This window comes from Corvus moneduloides, chromosome Z (assembly GCF_009650955.1).
Source record: "Corvus moneduloides isolate bCorMon1 chromosome Z, bCorMon1.pri, whole genome shotgun sequence".
Lineage (NCBI taxonomy): Eukaryota > Metazoa > Chordata > Aves > Passeriformes > Corvidae > Corvus > Corvus moneduloides.
This window is the reverse complement of record NC_045511.1, coordinates 29,734,529-29,757,556: the sequence shown is the minus strand read 5'-3', so window position 1 is coordinate 29,757,556 and position 23,028 is coordinate 29,734,529. Positions and strand designations below refer to the sequence as shown.

Below are 23,028 nucleotides of genomic sequence, written 5' to 3'. Positions count from 1 at the left end.
GAATCCACAGTGTGACTTCCACAGCAGAAGCATTCTGACGGGTCTGCACAATACACTGCCTCTTTGAGAGAAGGCTCGTGATTACACAGGCAGGAGAAGAGTGTCATGGAACTGACCTGCCTGCTCTTGGCAAAGCAGCCTGTCCAACATCATGCCATTCTCATGGGTAGCACCCACACTGCCATACAGCACCAGAGGTAAAGCTGGCCTCAGCTCTTCCCAAAAGTGACCCTTCAGTGTCTGCTGTCTTAACATAACATTATAGGCTACTTAAAAAGTGTAGAGTTCAGCTAGGACAACACAAGCGCAAAGAACAGCTCCTACATGTGCAGATGTTAAATGAGGCTTAGAAGGTTTTTACAGCTTGTTTGATGTCCCAATCCCTAACCTTCTGGCTCCAAGCCATTGCATCTTCTAGGTGTGTCCAGGGGCAGAGACAATAGCGTTAAAGCACTGGTCTGTGTCAGCAAAGAAACCCAATTCAAGATGACACAGAAAGCTGCAGCAGGAAAACAAATTATGTTAAAACCAGCTTCTCTAAAATCTGCCATATTCTAGCTGGCAGGTGCAGCATTCCCTTTGTAAGTGTCTGTATCATAATCAAGCTCATGTCTTTCAGATGTATTCAACAATTCTCTGATGAAGAGAACCTTTCTGGTGGGCAGAAACCACTGCAGGCACTGTAATTATGGCTCTACGTGCTTAAAATCTTGCTTTAAAGATCAATTTCTTAGTGGGAAAATATATCTTTCAAGTCATAATTAATCTCTAAATTATTTACCTTAAATAAGAGCGACATCTTTAAATACTTATGAGGACAGATGTATTGCTCTCTTTCTTCAGTTCATTATGAATCTACTTTGCCACAACATGACTTGAAAGTGTGCAGATAAATTAAGGTGCATGCTAATTTCAGAAGTACAGCAAGGTTTGGAGAACAATCTGTTAAGTGCACTTTAGTGAAGAAAAGGAAAAGACACGAGCCCTTTTTAGAACAGAAAGACAACACACACAGTAGGAACTAACTGCTACAAGCCATGTATTCATGACAGACAGCTGTTGCTTCCCCAAAAAGGCCCTATGTATGTACTCAGGTTTCAGTAGCACATAGTCATTGAGCTTACACAAAAAGAATCTCTACTATATCATGACAGCTGAGCCTTCTGGAAGGTCACACTGAAGGTGAGGGAAAAGAATGTGAGCTAGAAGTCATGAATAGCAGGCTAACGGAATGTAGCCCAAGCAAATCTACAGCTTCTGCCCTTGGGATGGAACAAACCTAAGCAGCAGTGCAAGCTGGGGCACAATGGGCCAGAAAAGGAACTATGGTAGGGAGGACACATGGTGGGAAGGAGAATGATTCAAAGGACTGCCCATGAAGGCCTACTGCAGCCCGGGCTGCATAGCAAAGTGCAGCCAACTGCTGGAAGAGAGTGACTACTACTTCTACAGAGCACTTGGGAGGCTGCATCTGTAACTGGTGAGAGGGGTGTCCTGTAATAAGAGATGTCAATACTGGAGCATATCCAGAGCAGGACCACTAAATGTGGTCTGGGAGCGGGAGTACACGATGTACGAGGATGGACTTGAGGGAATTGTGTCTGTTTAGTCTCCAGGAGGAGAAAAGGTGAAATGGAGGGTGTCAGGTTGCAATCACCCAACTGCTTAAAAGGGAGAGTTAGAGAAAAAACAGAAGTTTCTCAGTCAACAAGCACAGGCTGCAAGGGAGTTCCCACTGGACATAGGGGCTTCTTCCTCACAAGAGTGCTAGAGCCCAGGGACCAGGATCAGGCAGGTCAGGAGGGTTTCATCCGCACAAGTTTCCAAAGCATTCAGCAACCTGGTAAGTATGTACTGCTTGGAGCAGGGGATTGGACTAGACTCCTCCAGAGGTCCATTCAAGATTAGATCTCTCTAGGTAACTGGAAGGTGTGTGAAACTGTCTTCAAAGCTTTGCAGTGTCTCACACACAAATTTTCTGTTCATAAAGGAGTAGAACGGAGAGGCAAAAACCTTAAGTTAATGAACTGGTTTTACTTACTGCTAGTGTTTGCAGCCAATATCACATTGGATAGACCTGATTTCTATCCTGGCTACTTTTCTGGGTGTCCAGAACTCTTTAAACTGAGCCCTATTTCAGGCTTACTGGTAGATGAAAGCAAAGATTATGTTTTCAAATATTTTTCTCCTTCACTCCCTTTCTGCCGTCTTTACGTTTCAAATGAACTGTCACTGGTAGCAAGTAAACATAACAAACCAGACAATTCTCATCTTCTATAATGTAGAACAAATTAAGTAGGAAGAGAGTCAACTTAGCACCTTGAAATCATGCCCTTGAATTAAACACTTTCAACTGTAAACTATTCTGTGAAACTATTCACATCTATTCCAAGGATCCTTCTGTGCTGGTCTCATCTTCTCTATTTGTCCTTGAAATCTGCCTCACAGTCTCCCCTCTTCTGGTATGCCTGAACTCAGAGAATCAGTGCCTTTAGAAACAGGTAAGGGCAGAATGCATCTGCACTTGATTAACAGCATTATTGCTGCTAGCCCAGTGACTAGAATTACAGAGACCATGTCAAAAAGGAACCTGGAAGTCATACTCGCTCTTCCTCTCCTCCAAGCTCTTTCAATCTAAGCTCTGAATTTAGTATGAAAAGAAATGACTGAAATTTCATGGTAATGATGGGGAAAAAAGCTTAATGGTTGAAGTGGTTGTAAATAAGTTTCTGCTTAGTTTTTGAAGCACTTTTGGAGTCTACCTGAACAAGTGCCTGACTGAGCAGTCCTGGTTTTGGAATGCCTGTTTTTCAGCTCTTTCAACAGCAATAACTATTGGAACCTGCCAGGCGCAAGGGTTTCAAAGAAAAGAACCAAAACAGTGATCCCAAATTCACATATATGAGCACTGATGAAAGCCAGTGCCTTGAAGAGGTAAGACATACACATTTTGCAAGAGAAGGTGTTGGGACCAGAACTAAGGCATGTGATACTGTTACAATGTGAATTCTGCATGTCATGGTGGTTTTTCAAGAGTTGAAATAACTCTTCCCCACATCTTCATTCAATTGAGGGAAAACAGTGCTACTAGAGACAATATTCTATCCTTTCTTTCCTTTTTGGAACCATTCCCATGAGTTTCAAATACAGAAGAAAATTGCTAATTGCTAATCCTTTCATCAAAGTTCTTTGGAACTCCTAAGCACAGATGTTTACACAGACACAATTCTTGATACATGACTAATAGTCAGTCACACCTTGTTTAAAATGTTTGGCAACACAACCACAACACCAAGACACTTTGAATTACAGTTTCCCCTCATATTTTCTTTCAGTCTTCAAAACCCAGTGAGGATGGGAAAGGAATTGGGCAGACAGTTGATCGGAATGTGTTTTTTTGATCTTACACATGAAGTGTGATAAAAGAAGGTTTAATAAATATTAAGTAGATATTAAACCTAGTATTTTTTTTTCCAGGGAATATTAATGGCTTTGAAACCTCATTCAGTGTTCACAATCAAAGTTTGGCCAAGTCTTCTGAATACTATTTTTGCAGAAGAAAGCACTGTTTTGTCACAACAGATTTTCTGCATTCATTTTGATGAAATGTCACTTGCACAAGGAAAAAAGTAACAGCTTTTTAGTAACATCAGAAAAAAAAATCTAGCAATGTAGGAAATACATGTTGTGCTCTTTTTTCATCCAGAAATGCTTTTCCAATTGGGTTGATCTACATTCCATAATTTTAACTTATATTACATGCTGTTACTTTGAACAAAACCTATAATGTTTCGTGTCAATGTATAACAACAAGAAAAGAAAATAAAACCTCTTCTGAAAAATAAAAACCACTACTTAACCTCAGACAAAAAAGTAAAAAATTGAAAAAAACCATTTACTGGAGACATTCAGAGGCTGGCCTATGAACTGGTTTTCCTGTTTCAGTTTTTCTTTTTCAAGCACATTATACACAACACTGTCATTCTACACCTGACAGACACTGTCTCCACGATAAAATAAACAATGTTTCTTCTCCTACAAACAAGGTCTAGAAGTGTTCATTCGCACCCAATGTGTGAAGATCACTACTGAGTCCAGGCTCCATTCTCTACAACCAGTTCCCATCCACTGCTTTGAAGGTAGTGAGAATGTTTAGCTTGCTGGATTTTCTGTAGAAGTGACAGAATCCGTGCTTTCTGCTAACAGCCGGGACCCATTATGGTTTAGGCTAGCAGCAGACTAGTAATACACTTTTACATATTTTTATTCAATTGCTAATTTAGAGACATCAAAAATCCCACTACCTCTTTGTAAATTATACTGACAGGAAGAAACTTGTAATCTTTACAATATGACAAGGGTTACTTCCAAGAACAAAAATCAGCAGAAAGGTGCAAGTCCAGCATTCATCCAAACCCCAGAACTACCCAAAGTTTATGTACTCAGCTTTGGAAATCAGGACCACTTCTACAGACTGTGATGACAAAAAAAACATAGCTTGCAATTTCCTTTGCGATTCAGGGAAACCACATGCCTGTTTATTAGTCCACAGGATCAGGATGTCAATAGGCACCACCCTCTCTGAACTCAGCTCTGTACTTCCAGTGGCTATGATTGTGCAGGAACTATCTGACAGAACAGAAAGTAATGCCTGTTACTGTTTTTACTCACAGACCGCACATTTAGTTAACTTGTGAGATAATCCTAATCTAAAAATAAGAACAGTCACTTCCCGAAACTGAAATGCGAATCAGGAGATGAAGTGGTGTGGGCAGGGTGCACACTGCTGCAAGAGCCTTGGGAAGGGGAAATCCCAACTGAAAGGTTTAGCTAGTAGAGCTCAGTTGATGCCTGGTCTTCACTGAGCAAGACTGAAAGATGACAACCCTATCCTGAGATCCTGTTCCTTGGTTACATCAGGAAGGCATCTCTGGTGAGCCTGATGTGCACTGAAGTAATTGCTGAACACCTAAAACATTTACAAGTAAGAAATGGCTCTCCCTCTTTAATTTGCACATCTACTTCTACCTTTTTCACCAGTCTGCTTGTTAGTAAAGAACAGGTCTCAGACAATGATTTTGAAACTAGGCATTTCAATAGCAGCCAGGAATTCCTGGTCACAGTACAGTTACCAGGAGTATGGATCTCCAATTTTTAACCAGCCTTGTGCAATTATAACTGGGTTTAAGGAAAGAGTGGGTGGGTATGAGTGAGCCAAATATCTACAATCCTGAAGGAATACAGAGAAGAGGAAACACAGGGAACAATCCAGGGCTGAGAGGAGATTCAGGAGAATGTACAGCTGCCCCTCATGCCTTTGGGATCATTTTGTTCTGGGAAGGTAGATCATACCCCTTCCCTCTCCTGCTGTGGAGAATTTAAACAGTGCTGACGAGGAGGCTTAGCTCTTTAGATCACAATCCATAGAAAGATGCTTTTAGCTTCAAACACTTGTCACCAACAATAACAATTCCTTGTTTCTAACTGAGATAAGCAACATAAATGTATACTTCAGTAAGACCTTCTTTGATGCCCCCAGAGATAGCTAATCCACATGCAATTAAATTTCACTGGGTAAACTACACCATCTCAAAGTGACAGGCATTGATATGAGCAACTTAAACTACCTCAATGACTGTTCTATACACACATGCACTTTAATTTAGCAATGAAGCTATTTTCAAGCTCATTTCATTATATTTGGAATGAAAATTTTTGGAATTTAAATCAGACAAATATCTCACACAAATTCCGCATGCAAGTTAAGCCTGTCTGGCCCTCTCATATCCACAGAACACAAAAAGGTTTCCTGCTATTGGAAAAATATGGTCCTCAGAGATGTCTCCATAGTGCAATATTCAGTTATTTTAAATGAAAATAAGCAAGTTCTACCATCTTTTCACTTTTTAAATACAGGTAATATTTGGGTAGATTCTCATTGATGTGTTTTGGGAAACAATATTTTGTTACTAGAGAAAAGAAAACTCAAAAACCAGAGTGAAGTGGTTTGGTTTTGTTTTTTGCTTTCCATTTTGTTTTTAGAAAAAGCTTGTCACATGAAACTGAAGAATAGATTTTAAATCACTGTTACTTAATCTCAGTACAAAATCAGGGTGTGGTTCTTTTTCCCTGCAGCAGAAGTGAAACATTTACCTGAAAAAAAAATGCTGACTCACACATGGTAGTAAAGGTCCCTGAGGAGCATAAACACACCGAATAGACAACAGCGAACCTTGTAGTTCCATGCAAAGAGACTACAAAAGGATACAAAAGGTGTGAACTCAGCGGTCCAAAATAGCAAAATATAAATTTAACTGTCACCTTTTCCTCTGGAAGTTGTGCTCTGGTTGAGTAACAAAACTCACTGGGCTGATGCAAGAATTAAGTTAAATACTTTAAAAACAAGGTCATAGTCCAAGACTCTAAATTTAAGGGAAAATTTAAACCTGAGGGAAAATTTATTGCAAAGACTGTGCCATTAATGCTTCAATGTTTGAAAATATCTAGAGGACATCTATATTGGCAAATACACAAATCAAATGACAAGAGACAACAGGAACTGGACCACAATTCTAAAGCAGACGTGTTCCAGCTCAAGGCAAACCTCTGTATTACAGAGAGATCCCCAAAATAATAGCAAAGGAATAATGACTTAAAATATCCTACAAAATATTTTTCTTCTCAAGTCCTAGAATGGAATCCTAAACTAGTTTAACAGATGCACTTTCTCTCAACCCAAACTGGGGATATAATACCAGTCTGAAATGTACTGTTTAGACTATAAGACCAACCAAGGTAGAGAAGATGTGGGCCTATGTTTCTAATGAACCTATGAATGTGAAAAGAAGGATCAGCTTTGGTGCTGTTTATAAAACTGCTTGTTACCACCAGGTATCACCATCATTCCCAGCAGCAAAATGTATCTCCAGAACAGACTTGTGAAAAAACGGCATAAAAGCCAAACTGGCAGGAGCAATGCTAGTGAAAAGGGCAAGTTGGCCTGTGTCCCAGACCTACTTGGAAGGTTAGGTTCCACATCAGACCCTATCCTGCAAGAAGGAAAGAAAGGAAACATTTTTCTTTGCACCTGTACATCCTATACCAAGCTCAAGGGGCTTCTTTTTCTCCTGCACAGAAAATCCTGACAATCTTCCTCAGCTAGAAAATGAAGTGCACTCATGGTCCTGTCATGGGCAGGAGAGCTGGGTTAGATGGTCTTTGATTATCCCTTCCATCCCCAAATGTTCTATGACTCTATTTTATGATATTTTGAAGACAACATCTGTAACGTACCCAGCTCAGCCTAAGCTAGATAAAGCAAATTCAGAGCAGCAGTAAGACTGGAACACTGCTCATTTCCTAATTCTGTAGATCTTTCATCCTCAATCCGGGGCTTTTTACTTTAAAGAACTTTACTTTGTACGGCTTTGCTCCAGTAAAGCACACAAAACAAAAGGAATGAAATCCCCAAACAATACAGTTCCTTATTTAGCCTAAAGCAGAAGCAGCAGGAGCATTTCAAATTAGAACCAGAAAAAAAATTAATCCAAGTTTATTTAGTTAAGTGGACACCAAATGAAAACTAAAAATCTCTTAACATCCCCAGGCAGGAAGGTACTAATTCAGTGACTGTAACTGTACATCATGCAGGCTGACAAGCCCAAACTCTCTGGGACCCCTTCAGAGCTAAACCAGTGCAGCAATAAACTGGATAATTTTCTCATCTTGCCCCAGAGAAGTTAGGGCTTAAAAATACATTCACCATGTTTTACCGACAAGTACTTACTTCAGTGAAAGGGAATAGTCATGCTTGCTTGTTTGACTATTTCTTACAAGGTAACTACATTCCTTACATAAACGTAACAGGTTTTCTGCATCTGTCCGACTGATTGCTCCATGATACCATCTAGAAAAAAAGCAAAGAGGTTAATACACACACAAATATTCCCACTCATACTGCTTTCACTACTTAATTTTTTAAGGTATGAATTGTTATCAATAGCATATGGATACCTTTAAATTCTAATATGTTACAGATAAAAAGCACTAGATGAAGTTATTATAAATTGTGGAGGCTTGTATTTCCTGTCAGCTGAGGGGAAAAACTTGGATCAGGAGACCACGCAATAAGACTGGTGTACATTTACGTAAGAAATTCCCATTTAGAGCAACACATTATAATCTGTCTTGCAAACAGTAGATCCATCTGCTCTATTTCATCCCTGGGATACATCAGTTTTTAAACTAATATACGAGATAAAAAGACAACAAAAGCAAAGAAATAGGAAATCACATGTGGAGAATATGAACAGTTAACAGTGGAAGAGATTTGCTAAAATAAATTTTTGAAAAAGGAGAAGAGTGATAAAGTGTGGAGATCTATCAAAAAGACACATCCTAAACAAAGCTGTGGCAACTCTGAGAGTGTTATATAAATCTCTGATGGATCTGTGGAGTGGGTGTGAACAATTCAGGGAAAAAAGGAAACTGGGAGAGGAGAGGTGGGTCCTTCATTAAACTAGCCCCTGCAAACAAGGAAGCTTCTCAGCACATGCTGCTCTGTATCAGCTTTCAAAATCTCAAGACTCCACAAGTAAGCACTTTGACCCTTCCCCTAAGTTTCCAGAGCAACATAGTGTGTCTTGCCCTGTACTGGGTCAAACACATCCCTGAGGAAGATCTCTCCCTCCCTGCAATTGCCAGGCGCCCTTTGAAACGCTGTGTGACACTACCACATCTGCCTAAGCAAGCCAATGCACACATCAGAAGTGCTCTCTGTCTGTTCTTGCCAGGAACTGTTGTTTGCTTTGTGTAAAAGAGTTTTATTCCATTTGTTCTTACTCTAAAAAAGATGCTCCAACTAAAAGAGAAATGAATAAAGACCAGATAAATCTCTTTGACAGAAATCATGCTCTTAACTACTTTGTGCTGGTGTCTCCATTGTCAAATCTGATGAGTGTGTTAAAAAAAAAAGTTGGTATTCAAATTAAAAATTCATTGTGTGCTCGATTAGAACAAAACTCTTTATTAGAGGGAACTAAAAAGAGGTTATACTTTGTATAGTCAAGACAGACTAGAAAGAGAGGTCCTGATGGCTTCATCACTTCACAAATAAGATGGAGACACAGATGCAAATGATTTCAGGCAGTGTCTTCCTCTTCATGTCCCATTAGATATTTACTGGTGAAGGATATTTCTCAATAAGCAATTTAAAAACTAGACTGCCTTCTGAGTGTGAGGGAATAATACTAACAGAAGTGTGAATCAGAAAATGGATTTGAGAGAGTTTAAAAACTATTCCTATTAAGCTAAAATTATCTTTATTTTCTTTTCTCCCCAAAGGGCCAAATTAAACAAAAGTGAAGTACTATGTTACCAAAATCGGGGAGATATCCTGGACTTTGATACTCAGAGAGAAATGGAAAAAGAACACAGGGCTGGTTTGAGGAAGAAACACCTGCTTTTAAGAGTTGAAAGTAAAACAGTTGATAAGAGAACATCTGATTCAGATGTGACGTCTGGAAGCTGTTTTGGCTACAGCTGAGAGTGAACAGCAGTATCCAGAAGTGTAATTGCTTGTGAGTCATACGCCCATGTAAATGGGACACTCAGATTGCTCCTGTTCCAGCTACCTAGAGTGGCAATCATAGTGTTGATAATTAACTTTACGTTCCTGAGTGATTTGCTGTTCAACTGCATTGGGTCTGTTTGTCCTGGGTGTGCTTATTTTTTTAAATGTCAGCATATAGGCATTTGTGAAGAAAGGTCAAAGATTCAAACATCAGTTGTGTGGTCTTTAAAAAGTGCAATGACAGCTTGTGAAAGACACCAGTGCAAAAGCATGGAACAACCTGAATGTCTTCTAAGTATCCTGGAAAACACAAGCACACAATGCAAACCTGAAAGCAAAATCCCAACATAATCGCAGTTTGACCCTTATCAGGATCTCCCAAGTTTTAAGTACCCTGATTGTGGTTTACAGAATGCTCTTCCTGATGTCCCTTACTTTGTCAATGCTCAGGTGTCAGCCACTAAGGGGCCACAGGTTCACTGAAGACAGGAGAGCAGCATCAGTTATACAGTAAATATAGTAAGTTATTACAGCTTACATAATGCACAGCACTACTCTGTTTCTGAGTTAGAGCAAAACAGGAAACTACCAGATCTTGATTATAAAGCTGGGAGGGATTCACTTTCAGTAAGACAATGGAAACAGCAGAACACACTTTTTCTTTACACTGTTATTGAGGAAATAGAACAAATTACTTTGATTCCCTTGGGTCCATGAGTTACTAAGTTCATAGTCACAGATTCCTCAGTCACAAGTAACTAAAAATATTTTCTTGATATACTAACACACCTTGGTATTTCTGCCTGTGTGGGGAATATCCTAACCTACCTATCCACTTGCCAATTTGTGTGCTGCCTTTCCTTTAGATCTTGTACTCCTTTCTGCAAAAACAGAGTCCACTTCTGCAGAAAAAGAAGGAAGGGTTTGGCATGTCCTGTGGAGATGTCTCACACTACTAAAGCTTGAGGAATTTGAATTATTATGAATAATCTATGGTACAATAAATGTAAACTCTTCCACTTTCTGACACATTATTGTTAACCGTGCATTCATTTTAGGTTTGATCCATCATAAGAATCAAAAATACCTAATGTCACTGGCATTTGAATAGTTAAAGAAGGAAAAACTAGACCTGCACTTTTCAGTTGTTACATGTAACTGTAGTTACACTAAAAGACAGATGAACACAACAACATATTTATGAGTCAAAAATTAGGTAACAGAAACTTACCTTCCTACAGTTATTTTAAATGTATTTGGGGGTGGGAGTGACTTTGGCGAGCTGAAACTGCCCAAATTGGAGGACCAAATTTACAGTTAAATTTATAGCCTTTTAGTCATTTACCTAACAATATCAGTGACTGATTTCACAATAATGGTTGCTACTTCCTCTACTGAAGATAAGCAATCTGTCAATGGGCAGATGGTTCAAAGGCTGAGGTTGATTAGATGGAACATGACAACATGCAGATGATATTATTATCTGTTTCAAACTTAAGCTTCCAAATACTGCCTAGAAAAATAGACTGTCAAGGAAAAGCAATTTCTGGAACTACCTCCTCTCAAACATTAGGAGAGGATTCCCTCCTACTGAGGATTCAAAGTGCAAAAGGATTGTTAATTCTCTTAATACCACTAGCATTAAGAAACAAAGTATTCTCAAAAAGGGCACACTCACATCCATGCTAAATTATGCCCTCCCTTCTCCAGTGCAAAGAAATTCTGCCTCTAACTCAGAATGACAGTTTCTGGCGTGGACTGCCTTCAGGGATTCAAGACACATCATCTTCACTTTACTGCATGAATCCACTGGCTTCTCAGTGCCCAGAATTATCAGTCTAACCTTTTTAAATTGCTCCACATGGAGATTTTTCTCTGTGTAGCAGGAATTCTGGCCCCTTCTCTGAGGCTGCACCTTTGGTATGATACAGGACAGTGGGTTGTTCCATCACACAATCCAGTCTGGCCAAATTGTTCAAGGAAGGGCAACAGTGAGGCAGGACAGGGGCCACTCTTGTGGATACCAGACTTTTACTACAAGGAATTCACCCAGAACCTGAATTTGGAGCTGATAGAAGTGCATCTAAATACCACTCTCAAGTCTGATACCAGAAGAGTAGAAATAACACTCTCTTTTCTGAAAGCTCTTTAAGTGGTCTTATCATTCTCTTCCTGAAGGAGAGATGCAGGGCACATCTGATGTGTTAGAAACATGCAGACACAAATATATGGAATTCATGCAGCTTTTAAGCAGAATTTGGTTATATGTGATATACAGCTTTTTTTCCCTAATGCAGTATAAACAACAAGGTTGAAAATGGAATAACTGCACATACCTGACAGATAAAATTCACTGATCCTGAGACGAGTTTCCTGTTTAACACTATTTTGTTCCCCTACAAAAATTACTTACACTTTGCAGGACTAATAAGAGTAGGTCTTTGGGACTTTGGGGACACTGAGGAGGGAAGCTCAACGCTAGGATCTGGGCGCTTGGTGCTCCTGTAAGTGGGGAGGCAAAGAGCTAGAGAGCAATTACTGTGCTTACTTACATCTGCTTTTCCAGTTGAATAGTTGGATCTATTCTCTCTCCCAGGATCCCACAAAATTCTGGACTGCCATGTTTGATGGGTTTAAAGCCTCCTCCAGGTGCTCTTAATTGCCTGTGCTGGTCATTTGAGGGAGAAGGAGATGCTTGCCGTTTCCCACTTCCATTAAACTGGGCTGCAAGATACACAATAATTACCTCTCCAGGCAAGGTTAGCAAAGACCAAAAGAGTTGCAGCACTTAGAGAGGTTTTCACACCCTACAGAGAATAAACATATACCCACTAGCTTTAAGATGCTTTATCTACAAAGTTATATGTATCATGTAAAGTGTTTCTTACTATGCAAAGTACAGTCCTAAAACTCTTGCTTTTCCAGTAACAAAATTCACACTCTTCTAAACCTTGTTACAATAACTAGTGCTTATCTTAACACTTGATACTTTGATCCTCCAGAGATGATGCTGTTAAGTAAGAGTAACAAGCCTTCAGTCACCTGCCATAATTCCAAAAGCAAGTATGTGAGAACATCAATTTGCCCCAGTTAATGTGGTATCATTGTAACAGTGATCCGGGTGCAAATCAGGCAGATAACACCCATCTATCCATAACAGAAATACTGTCAAGTAGGAAAGAATTGACAGTGCATTCACTTACACACTGCTGGCACAAAGCTTTTGCCTTCAAAGTCTAGGAAAGTGAGGAAAAAAGAAAAATAGCCTTCCATCATTTCTCACGCTAACTGTACTATTCCAAGAAAAGCAATTCAACTTATTTTGCAAAGCTGCAACTTATTAGAGCACTGCAACACCTGTAGCCAAGCACATGCTAATGATGTCAGCATCCCCATTCTACACTTACAGATTCCATATATTTACAATTTAAAAAAAAAAAAAAAAAAAATCAAAGGACAGAATGTTGACAGGAACAGTGAAAGATTCTACCCACACCCTACTCCTGACTCTCATTGCCTCTTATGGTTTGCTGCTTCATCAAAAACTAACACTCCCAGCTGCAGATTTTATTTTAAGGTCATCTAGTGAGGACCAGGCAGAGAACCTTCACTGTGTCAGGAGGTAAAAATAAGTGGCCACAAGCACAAACAGCTCAGTCAGCCCCCCTATGTGAGCTCCTGTCCTGGGGTGATGCTACGAAGCTGCTTTATTCCTTACCCATCCGCTCAATGCCCAAGGATGCTGCTGCTTTAAGCTGGACCCGGGGCCGGGGCCACAGGACCGAGTGCGGGGCCGATGAACGGCTGGACCCAGCGGCTTGGGGGCTCTGGAGGGAGTGTGCCAGGTGCGCTGTGCTGTTTTTCTGGGTTTCCTTTGTGTTCCAGCTAGCTGGGAACTGGTCCGGTTGGGTTTTTTTCTTGTTCTTTTTTCCTTTTCCTTCCCCTTGCCTCACTGCCTCCCTTCCCTCCTTGCCAGTCCGGGGAGCCTGCGGGGGTGGCCCCGGCTGGTCCGAGGCCGGGTGTTTGTTCCCTCTCCGGGAATTTGTTGTACGTTGAGGGTTTTTTTTATCCCGTTCTGCCCTGTTTTGCTCATGTGTTAATAAACAGTTTGGTTTCTTTTTCCCACTTTCACTCCTTGTGACCCATTTGTCTCATTGACGGAGGAAAGGGGGAGGCCCTTTTCCCTTCCAAGGAGACACTCACTCCGGAGTGTTTCCTCCTGAAGTTTTGTCTCCAAAACCGAGACAGTTTCAACAGCAATAGCGGGGGAAAAAATGTTACAAGAAAAACTGAAGGGACTCCCTCCAAAACTTACAGGCCTTACATGCATTTAGAAGTAAACTTACTATAACACACAACCAATTAAGTATATAGGTGGTAGTATTTACTGTTTTGAAGCACTCTTTTAAAGCAGACAGCTGCAATGTTCGAAAAGTTCAAAAAGATAATACACAGAGATATCCTGGATGAGGAAAATGTTCTGGAGCTGCTTAAAATTTTTTTTTTTTTATTGCAAAATAAATTTTATTGCAAAATTTGGGCAAATGCATTCAATCACGTTCCTAAGTATGCATGGCAGAAATATGCTGATTTTTTTCTTAATATAAACTCAGATTTAACCTCATTACTGGATAATGAGAGCTGATTAGTATAACAAGTAGAAACATTGCATGTGTATACTTGCCCATGACATATATGAGCAGTATTGTTATTTTAACTTGGGGACTCTCTGAAAACCAGTGAGCTTAATGTCACCTTCTGAACAAGGAACATCTGTTAGACACCAAAAAATTCAGTTCACAAAACAAACTCAGTTCTGACTGTTACCAGCTATCTTTACAACTCAGAATCATAGAATGGCTTGGGTTGGAAGCAACATTAATGATTATCTAGTTGCAACCCCCTAATGGCAGGGAGATGCCACAATAGGCAGTGATTTCATCCGCTAGACCACATTGTTCAGAACCCCATCCAACCTGGCCTTGAACAGTTCCAGGGATGGGCCATCCACAATGTCACACAGAGCAACATGTTCCAGTGCTTCACCACCTCTGACTAAACAATTTCTTCCTAGCATCTTATCTCAATCTCTCCTTTTTTTAGTTTAAAAACACTCCCTCTTTTGTTATCTCTATATGCTTGTGTAAAAAGTCACTAACATGATGGTTAAAGGTAGGAACTGTTCTCCAAAAATAGGACAAAGTTAAATTTCAGATGCCTTTGAATGTTGGGGTTTTTTTCTCTGAAAAGTTCAGTTATGTCTCTGGACTTCCGGCTTTTTCTCTTTTTTTGTTTGGTTGGTTGCTTGGCTCTTTTTGTTTTCCTTTTCTTTGTGAATTAATTTGTCAGGAAGAAGCAGTCTTGAAGGGATATCCAGGCAGATTAAAGTGACAAGTGTGATACCCAGTTAGGTACCCACCCACCCAACGTTGTAATCAGGTCTGAGTTTTGGCTGCTATGAATCCTCTCCTTAACAAAGCTATAGTGTATTCAGCCACTGTGGTTATGGAACTGACTGCAATACCTGACTTTCGCACCCTCCATACAGCCTCTCTTCCGCTGCCCTGTAACTCCTGCCGTAGCCCTGTGAAAGTGGCATGCCAGAACTTCCTTGCTTTAAGTCTCTCAGGGTCCTAGGCACCACCTTTCTGTGCAACAGCAGTAGAAGCCAGCAAAAGTCTGGCATTTATAAAACCTCCTTCCAAGACTCCATGACCATTGCTGGAAACTATTACCAAATGGCCCTCTTGATCACTGAGACCTGCTTTGTAACAGAGGGCCATATATTTTGTAAAGCAACACAAAGAAGGGCTTTACAGACTTCACAGGCGCTTCCTTTACTGAAAGGTTTTCTGTGCCTGCACGACAGTCTGAAGAGGACAGATTTCTCATAAACTCAGTGGAAGCCAGTGTCAGAGTGACATTCTTGAATGGGCCCTCTGATGCCCACGCTATCTTCTATCCAGTGGGCTCTCCCTGGTGTTATCCCCTTTTCTAGCCAGACTTGTGCACCTGAAAGCTACTTTGTCAACCTCCACTCCTCTGGGCAAACCAGTTTGCCCAGCTCAGCAGGAATTCTAACAAGACCTGCTCACTTCCCAAAAAAGCCATCAAAAACACATTTTAGCATCACAGCCTCCCATAAAACAAACCCAAATTTGATTGAGAAAGAACTCCAGCTGCAGACAGTCAAAATGCTGCATTCCAGTTCTGCTACACAGAGATGCATCTTTTAACACAGCAAAATCTGTAGGCTATGTACAGCTTGTTCCATCCACAATGCCAGCATGACACCAGCCCCAGCCTCATGCTTAGGAGTCAGAGCACAGACACACTCCCCTCAGCCTCAGCACATTTCATAGCTTGTCCACACTTTCTTTCTGACAAATCTCAAAGTCCAGGTTGGATATACACAGGTTTTAGCTATGCTTCAGCAACAAATCCTGAAATCATGGCATAAGAACAAATTTTTTCCTTCAAAGACTTGCATGAGTAATTAGGTTCATGATAATTCTAGTGTTGCTTGCCTTTTTGGTTTGTTTCTATGGTCTACCACCTGACAAATCAAAAATATTTCCTGTACAAGTCTCTGTATCTGCAATTCACATCACAAATATCTGCTGTTCCCTTCAGATGAATTTCTCAAAATAGGAAAGTTTCAGCAGAGGAGTCCTTCAGGATCTCTACAGTTCCATGTAATTGGGAGACGGTAATTGTGGGCCTATAAAGTGGGACTTACCCATTGCTAGAATTTTTAATACCAGTTAGACCAACACTGCAATTTTCAGAAAAATCCACCTCTGCTAACAACTGAAAAAACCCTTTCCTGGAGAACCACCAAACAATAGAACCACCGAGTAAGTCAGAAAAGCACTTCAGACATCTCAGCAGAAAGTCAACACTCCTCCATTCCAAACTTTCCACCATTTCAAACTTCAAAGTTGGACCTCTTCCTTCCTTATTCTAAACATTTACAACTCCTTGGACTAAGATGAAGTCTAGAGACACCAGATGAAACAGCAGCTTGCAACTGTGCTTGAAGCCAGTCCTTAGACATTTCTTTGTGACAAATAAGCTTTTACCTAAAACAAACTAATCTATAATGAACGGCAGATGTAATCAGAGAAATCTAATTAATCTCAAAAAGTGTTTACTCTTCTTATTTTAAATAAGAATTCTCCATGGTGAACCTGTAAGTAATCCAACTACATCATAATACCATTTAATTAAATCTCTCTTTAGTCTATTAGTTCTGTAAAGCAACATTTTGCTCTGCGCATTTTCATAACTACATAGAACTTTAAAGAATATTCACACATAAACCAATTGTAAAATCTTGTATTGGGCTGACCTTGTTAATTTACAGTTATATGTAAAAACTGAAAAGTAGATATAAAGAAAAAATTGACAAACCTAAGATTCTTTTTTTTTAAATAACTCAAAAAAACCCTATTTCAGAATTTACCTGATAAAAACCGAAAAAGTGGGCATGAAGATGAACACAGAGCTTATGACAAAATCCAAATGAAGTAAATCTCATCAATTTCATATAATATGACCAATACATGAAGAATAATGTCTATGATTTACATATGCACACATATGACTCTTAAGACTTAACTTCTAAAACTAATAATCCAGTTTCTGTGGCTGCTGTAATACTATTTGAGAATTTGTGAAATGTGATCTCACTGAAGACAGATGTATACTGGTCCCACAGGTGGTATCTCAGCATTGTTCAACAATAAAGTTGCTGGTTTTTGAAAGAAAAACTACTTCTGGGTAGCACACAATCACCGTCCTTGCGTGGGAAACGACGTGATCAGATCAGGTTGTTTATCCCATCATTTCTTCACACAGGATGAAAAAAATCTGAAGATGGAGACTGCAAGAGCTCATTGAACAATTGTTTCCAATGCTTAACTGTTCTTGCAGACAAAAAACCAACTTCCTATATTGAGTCAGAACCTCTCCTGATTCATCTTATATCTCATCTTCCCATCACACACCTGCTCATTTGTGAAGAAACTGGCTCCATCTTATTGAGGATCTTCTCACAGGCATTAGAAAGTTCCCATTATGTCCCACCCAAAGTTTTCTCTTCTCCAGGCTAAGCAAGCCCAGTTCTCTCAGCATATCTTCACATGTGCTGTCATGTGCTGCACTTTCTTGCCATTTTGTTGGCTCTGTGCTGACAGCATTTATCAACATCCTTCTTATATCAGAATCCTGCCACAGGATTATGCATAGTCCAAGAAATGTGAAGTAAAGAGGAACAGTCACGTTGCTTCATCCACTGGCTTGCTCCTATTCACACAGGCTACCATGGTGAGGAGCACTGCTACCCACATTTAGTCCACTTTCCTCCAGGACTCCTTAAGCCTCTTCTAGCAAAGCTGCGTCCCAGCAAGTCAACCAGATCTAGGTCTGTATAATTGCAGGGGGTGAGTTTCCTCCAGATGCAAGTCTTTGGGTCTATTCTCATCAGATTTTGTATGCTTGTTGTCAGTCCATTTCTCCAGCCTGTTCAGGTCCCTCAGAATGGCAGCTTTGCACACACCCTCCCCTCTCTTGGCTGTTATTCCAAGCTTCATAAGGGGCATTTCCTCTCCTTCTGCTTTGGGTATCTAATAAGTACACTAAACAGGAAGGGTTCCAGAACATATCCTCAGAGGAATCACACTTGTAACCAGATTCCAGGAAGAGCATGAATCACTAACACTACCCTTTGAGGTCAATGACCCTGATAGGTTTTTTCCTAAATCTACTAGTCCACCCATGTCAGCTACAACAAATTCCAAACACAGCTGATGCCACAGCATGGCATGCTGAAAGCTAAAGTCAACATAGACGACACCAACTGCTCTCTTTCCATTAAGAGATCTAGAGTTTTAACAAAGAAAGCAAACAGGTTTGTCAAGCAGGATTTACCTAGGGTAAATGCACGCTGACTACTTAGTAATCATGTCTCTCAGGCTTCTTCCACAGTCACTCCCAGAGCCACATCTCTTTACTTTCCTCCTCATCCCCAACACTTCATCACAGTCACTTTGAGAATGGCTCCACAATTTCAGGACCCTACAAAGCAACTTCCTCATCATAGAGATGCTCAACAGTAAACACTATCTACATCCCGTCCATTAAAATGGGGGTATGGACAAGAAGTGGTAGAAGCATAAGTTTTAGTAATATGAAACAAGTGCTAAGATGATTGACAACAGGTTGGCTGAAGTACCAAACAAAAAGTGCAGTGTTCCATAATTCTGCAGCATGTCAAGATTTGAGATGACCCACATTTACTTTTCAGACATTTCTTCACACACACACACACATACACATCAAAAGAGGCTAAGTGCATATGCTATAACTGTGAGAGAAAATTTTGAGGCTGGGATCTAGGAATCCTACCTGCCAAAGCTGGGATGGTGACTTTGTTCCACTCCCACGGCTGATCATACTCATCAGCAGGCCTGTCATCATCCTGTGGCAATTTGCTTTCTTGTAAATGGTGACTCACCACACTTTCAGAATCGGATTCCACACCACTGCCTTCTGGTTCATAGGGTGTGTCATAGAGCTGCATACTTTTCTGATGGGTCTTCATGCCTTCCTGCTGTTGAAACTCTGTTGGCAAGGAGGAAAATTGCATCAGAATCAGTACTAACCATGTCTTATCATTACAGTCTATAATTTTAGAGCATTCAACTTCCACCCATTTCTTAATAGCCACATAATTATAGAGATGACAAGCTTGTACAAGACTTCTAAATTCTACCTCTACCTTGGTAACTGGCTGGAAGCAAAAGTTTGCTCCAGTTAACAACCACAGCTTCATGCCTCCACCAACATTTCCCAGCTTGTGCAGAGCCAGATTGCAGGAACCACACAATCCCTGTCAGCCGGTATAAAGCACACTTACAAAAAACTGTACATAAATTCCCAAGAACACTGAAATTTGTGTATAGTTAACTCTTCAGGAGGAGATTGTTCTGAAGTGCAATTTGAAGACACAAAGAACATAAAAAAATAAATCTCACAGCATAATTTTATATGCTGATAAAAAAAAATTGTCTGCATTTACACCTACAGAGTATCAGCAAAAAATGAACTAGGACTAGAGTAAGAACACTAAACAAAAGCATTGGTAACTAGAGCTTAGCTCACATCAAGGGGGTTGTAAGAGTACCTCTTAGCTGCCTGAAAAGCAGTAAGAACCAAACCCTCTTGGGCAGAATCGGAAGAAGCAGTAAGGAGAAACAGGCACAAGAGGTAGCTCAGGAGATCCAAGTGGTACATTGGGGGTACCTTCTTCCCCTGGTGTGTGGTGCAGCCCCGGGACAGGTTGCCAGGTAGGTCATAGGAGGTGTCTCCATTATTTGGAGTTCACAGAGCCTTGGTTAGGCAAAGCTACTGTGTCTACTGACACAAAAATTGGTGGAGTGAGTGATAGACCAGGCGGCTGTGCTGCCATTCAAAGGGACCCAGAGATGCTGGCAAACAGCAGGCTTACAGGCTGGGAAGCTGCTCAGCAGAGAAGGACATTGGGGTCCTGTATGACAGCAAGTTAAGCATGTGGCAGCAATGCACCCTCAGAGTAATGAGAGACAACCTAACTTGGGCTGCATTAGGAGTGCTGAACGTAGACCAAGAGATGTGATTCTTATCCTCTACTCAGTCATGGTGAGACCCCATCTGGACTGCTGGGTCCAGTTCTCACCTACCCAGCACACGACAGACAATACTGCAGGAAGTTTCAGCAGAGGCCATGAAGCTCAATAATGGGACTGGAGCACTTTTCATATGAGGAGAGGCTGTGAGAGCTGAGACTTGTTAGCTGGGAGAAAATAAGTTTTAGTGGGGACATTATTAATGCATATAAATACCTGATGGAAGAGACTGAAGATGGAGACAGACTTTTATTGACAGTGCCCAGTGACAGGCCAAGATGTAATAGGCACAAAGCAAAATATATGCAATTCCATCTGAACCCAAGAAAACACTTTTTGACTGTGATAACAGTCAAACATTGAAATAGGTTGCCTGGAGAGGCTGTGAAGTATCCATCTTTGGAAATATTCAAGATCTGACTGGACACAATCATGGGCAACCTATTCTAGGTGGTCCTGCTTGAACAGGTTTTATTAGATGATATCAAGAGGTCCCTTCCAACTTCAGATGTTGTGTGATTATACTGACCACCGCAATGACAAAATAAGAATGTCAATAATTGCAGCAAAGTGCAAAGTTACTAAAAGACTCAGCGAGAGAACTTTTCAAGCTACAAATAAAGCAAGGATTTAGAGCAGTTCTCTCCATTACTATAACAAAAGTCATAAATCAATTCAGACATCAACAAGAATATTATAATCAAGTAATTTCTGCAGACCACTTCAAAGTATGGTGAAAAGTCCGCAAAATGAGAGTGCCCTTACTCCTTGAAAGGAATTCTTTAATTTATACATTAAAAACCCAGTAAATTTGAAGAAATATACACCAGAATCGATGAAGATGTACATACAAGCAAGATATGTTCTGCTAATTTCTAGTTATGAACAACTACATCAAGAAAAAATGCTGCATTGACAAAAAACTGTAATATAAAGAATACACAGCTCTCCTGAACACTCTGGATCAAAAAGATAAACATTTTTTTTTCTTCTAAAGTCAGAAAAGTGGTATGTATCTGTCTTTCAGTACTGTGGAGCCAGTCAACGCTACACCAAGAAATGTGCACTTCTGAGGAACAGAAGCCATGATTCACCCAAATCAGTTTTAAGTGCCAAACACAATTTGTGTGCCAAATACAGACACGCAATTGGCTCCTTGTGTGTGAGCGTGTTTGAGTACAAGAACTCTTGACTGACATTTTTCTTTTACACAGAAGACCAAAGCATTAGACCATACAGAAAAGTTTACTAGTAAATAGAAGGTGGTTCATGTTCACAGACCACTATTAGAAAAATTATGAATATTTGATCCTAAAGCAGAAAAGTTTTTCTAGGAAAAGCTAAAACCTAGAGGGAGTGAAGTGCAGAGGCAGGAGTTTGACTTAATGATCCTTGTGGATCTCTTCCAACTCAGCATATCCTGTGAATCTGTGATATATAAAAACATACGTGCGTACGAATATACACTTACACGTTTACAATCCCTTTTGTAAAGCTTTCTATTAATGTGCTTGAAAATTTATTTACAAATACTCTTAAAGATGAAAGTAATTTTACTAGAAGTTGAATCAGAAAAAGTTCATTTCAATAAATGACAGAACAGCTGAATCTGTACCATAAGCAGTATTAGCATTATACACACTGCTAGCTCAATGCAAACTTGATATTCAAGAATCAGGTAGTAGAAGACAACAGAACATTTACATTTGTGATGAAGCACTTCTCATGGTAATTTTACAGCCTCTAATAGTGATAGCTCTAAGGGTTAAAACAGTCATTGGAATGACTAGGAAGTCCAAAACTGTGTTAATTTAACGTATTCTTTAGAAAAATCACTTTTATGAATTTGAAATCTTATCGCTGATAAAAAGTACATTTTTATACAGTTCAGCATTAATTTAATAGCTAACAGAAGAGGTAACAATTGAAGTTTTGAAAGCACTAATTTTCCTAGCAGTCTGTAAGACTCCCACAAAAAATTCTTGGTCTCACAGATCAGTGGTTATAACTGAATCAGGCTCCAGAAGTTTGGGCTCCTGTGTAGAACCAAGAACCTGACCAGGAGAGGTATAGAAACTGAGACAAGACTATGAGATACAAGATTCAACGTGGTATTGTTCTTCCCACTTGGTGAATAATTCTGATACTCACGTACAGAACAGAGCTCCACAGGACAAGCAGCCACATCAGCCACACTAAACACCTTAATAGCCCTAAATAATTCAACAGCATTACACATAGATGCACTGTATTCCTGAAAAGAGTTTGAAGAAGATTAGGGCATATATCATCAGGGAAGCGGAACCGCTATAAAGCCAGCAAAAGGAAACATTCAAAACATTACTACTTGCTTACAGAACCCAACATGTGAACTTCTACAGCTTGCCTTCCAAAAGGATGCAACAGACTGAAAAATAATCAGATCATTCTATAATGGCCAGATGCCAATAGATAATTCCTTCATCTCAAACTAAAGCGTGCAGTAACAAGAGGTCAAACAATGTAATTGCACTATTAAAAAAAGTTCTGATAACACAAAAACACATTTTCCCAAATAAAGCACATCTGTAAACGTCACCAGGCAGTAATAAACTCAATGCCATTTTACAGCTCCTTTGTAACATTTCTTTCGATGAAACACCAGACCAGCAAAATGCAGAAGTCCTACTGCCACAATTGTCTAAGGAATGTCAGATACAGAGAGATTCCCTGAAGTTAAGTGCTTGCAAGAGTTTTTGTTCTCCTGTGTGGTGAAAGACAATGAACAAGACTCTCTGGGCAGGTTGGGAA

General features: G+C 40.1%; 1 protein-coding gene across 3 annotated transcripts in view; it reads right to left on the bottom strand.

The window, feature by feature from the left end:
• SHB (SH2 domain containing adaptor protein B) overlaps window positions 1-23,028 on the bottom strand; it is an 80,784-nt gene that overhangs the window by 23,569 nt on the left and 34,187 nt on the right. For all 3 annotated transcript variants that reach the window (XR_004237575.1, XM_032096575.1, XM_032096574.1), the window contains exons 3-5: window positions 18,980-19,195; window positions 12,124-12,295; window positions 7,787-7,906 (exon numbers count right to left, since the gene is read on the bottom strand). Coding sequence is in view for 2 of the 3 variants with exons in the window: in XM_032096575.1 (XP_031952466.1) it covers window positions 7,787-7,906; window positions 12,124-12,295; window positions 18,980-19,195 (508 nt within the window). In the remaining variant the exon portion in view is untranslated. The remainder of the gene's footprint in view (window positions 1-7,786; window positions 7,907-12,123; window positions 12,296-18,979; window positions 19,196-23,028) is intronic.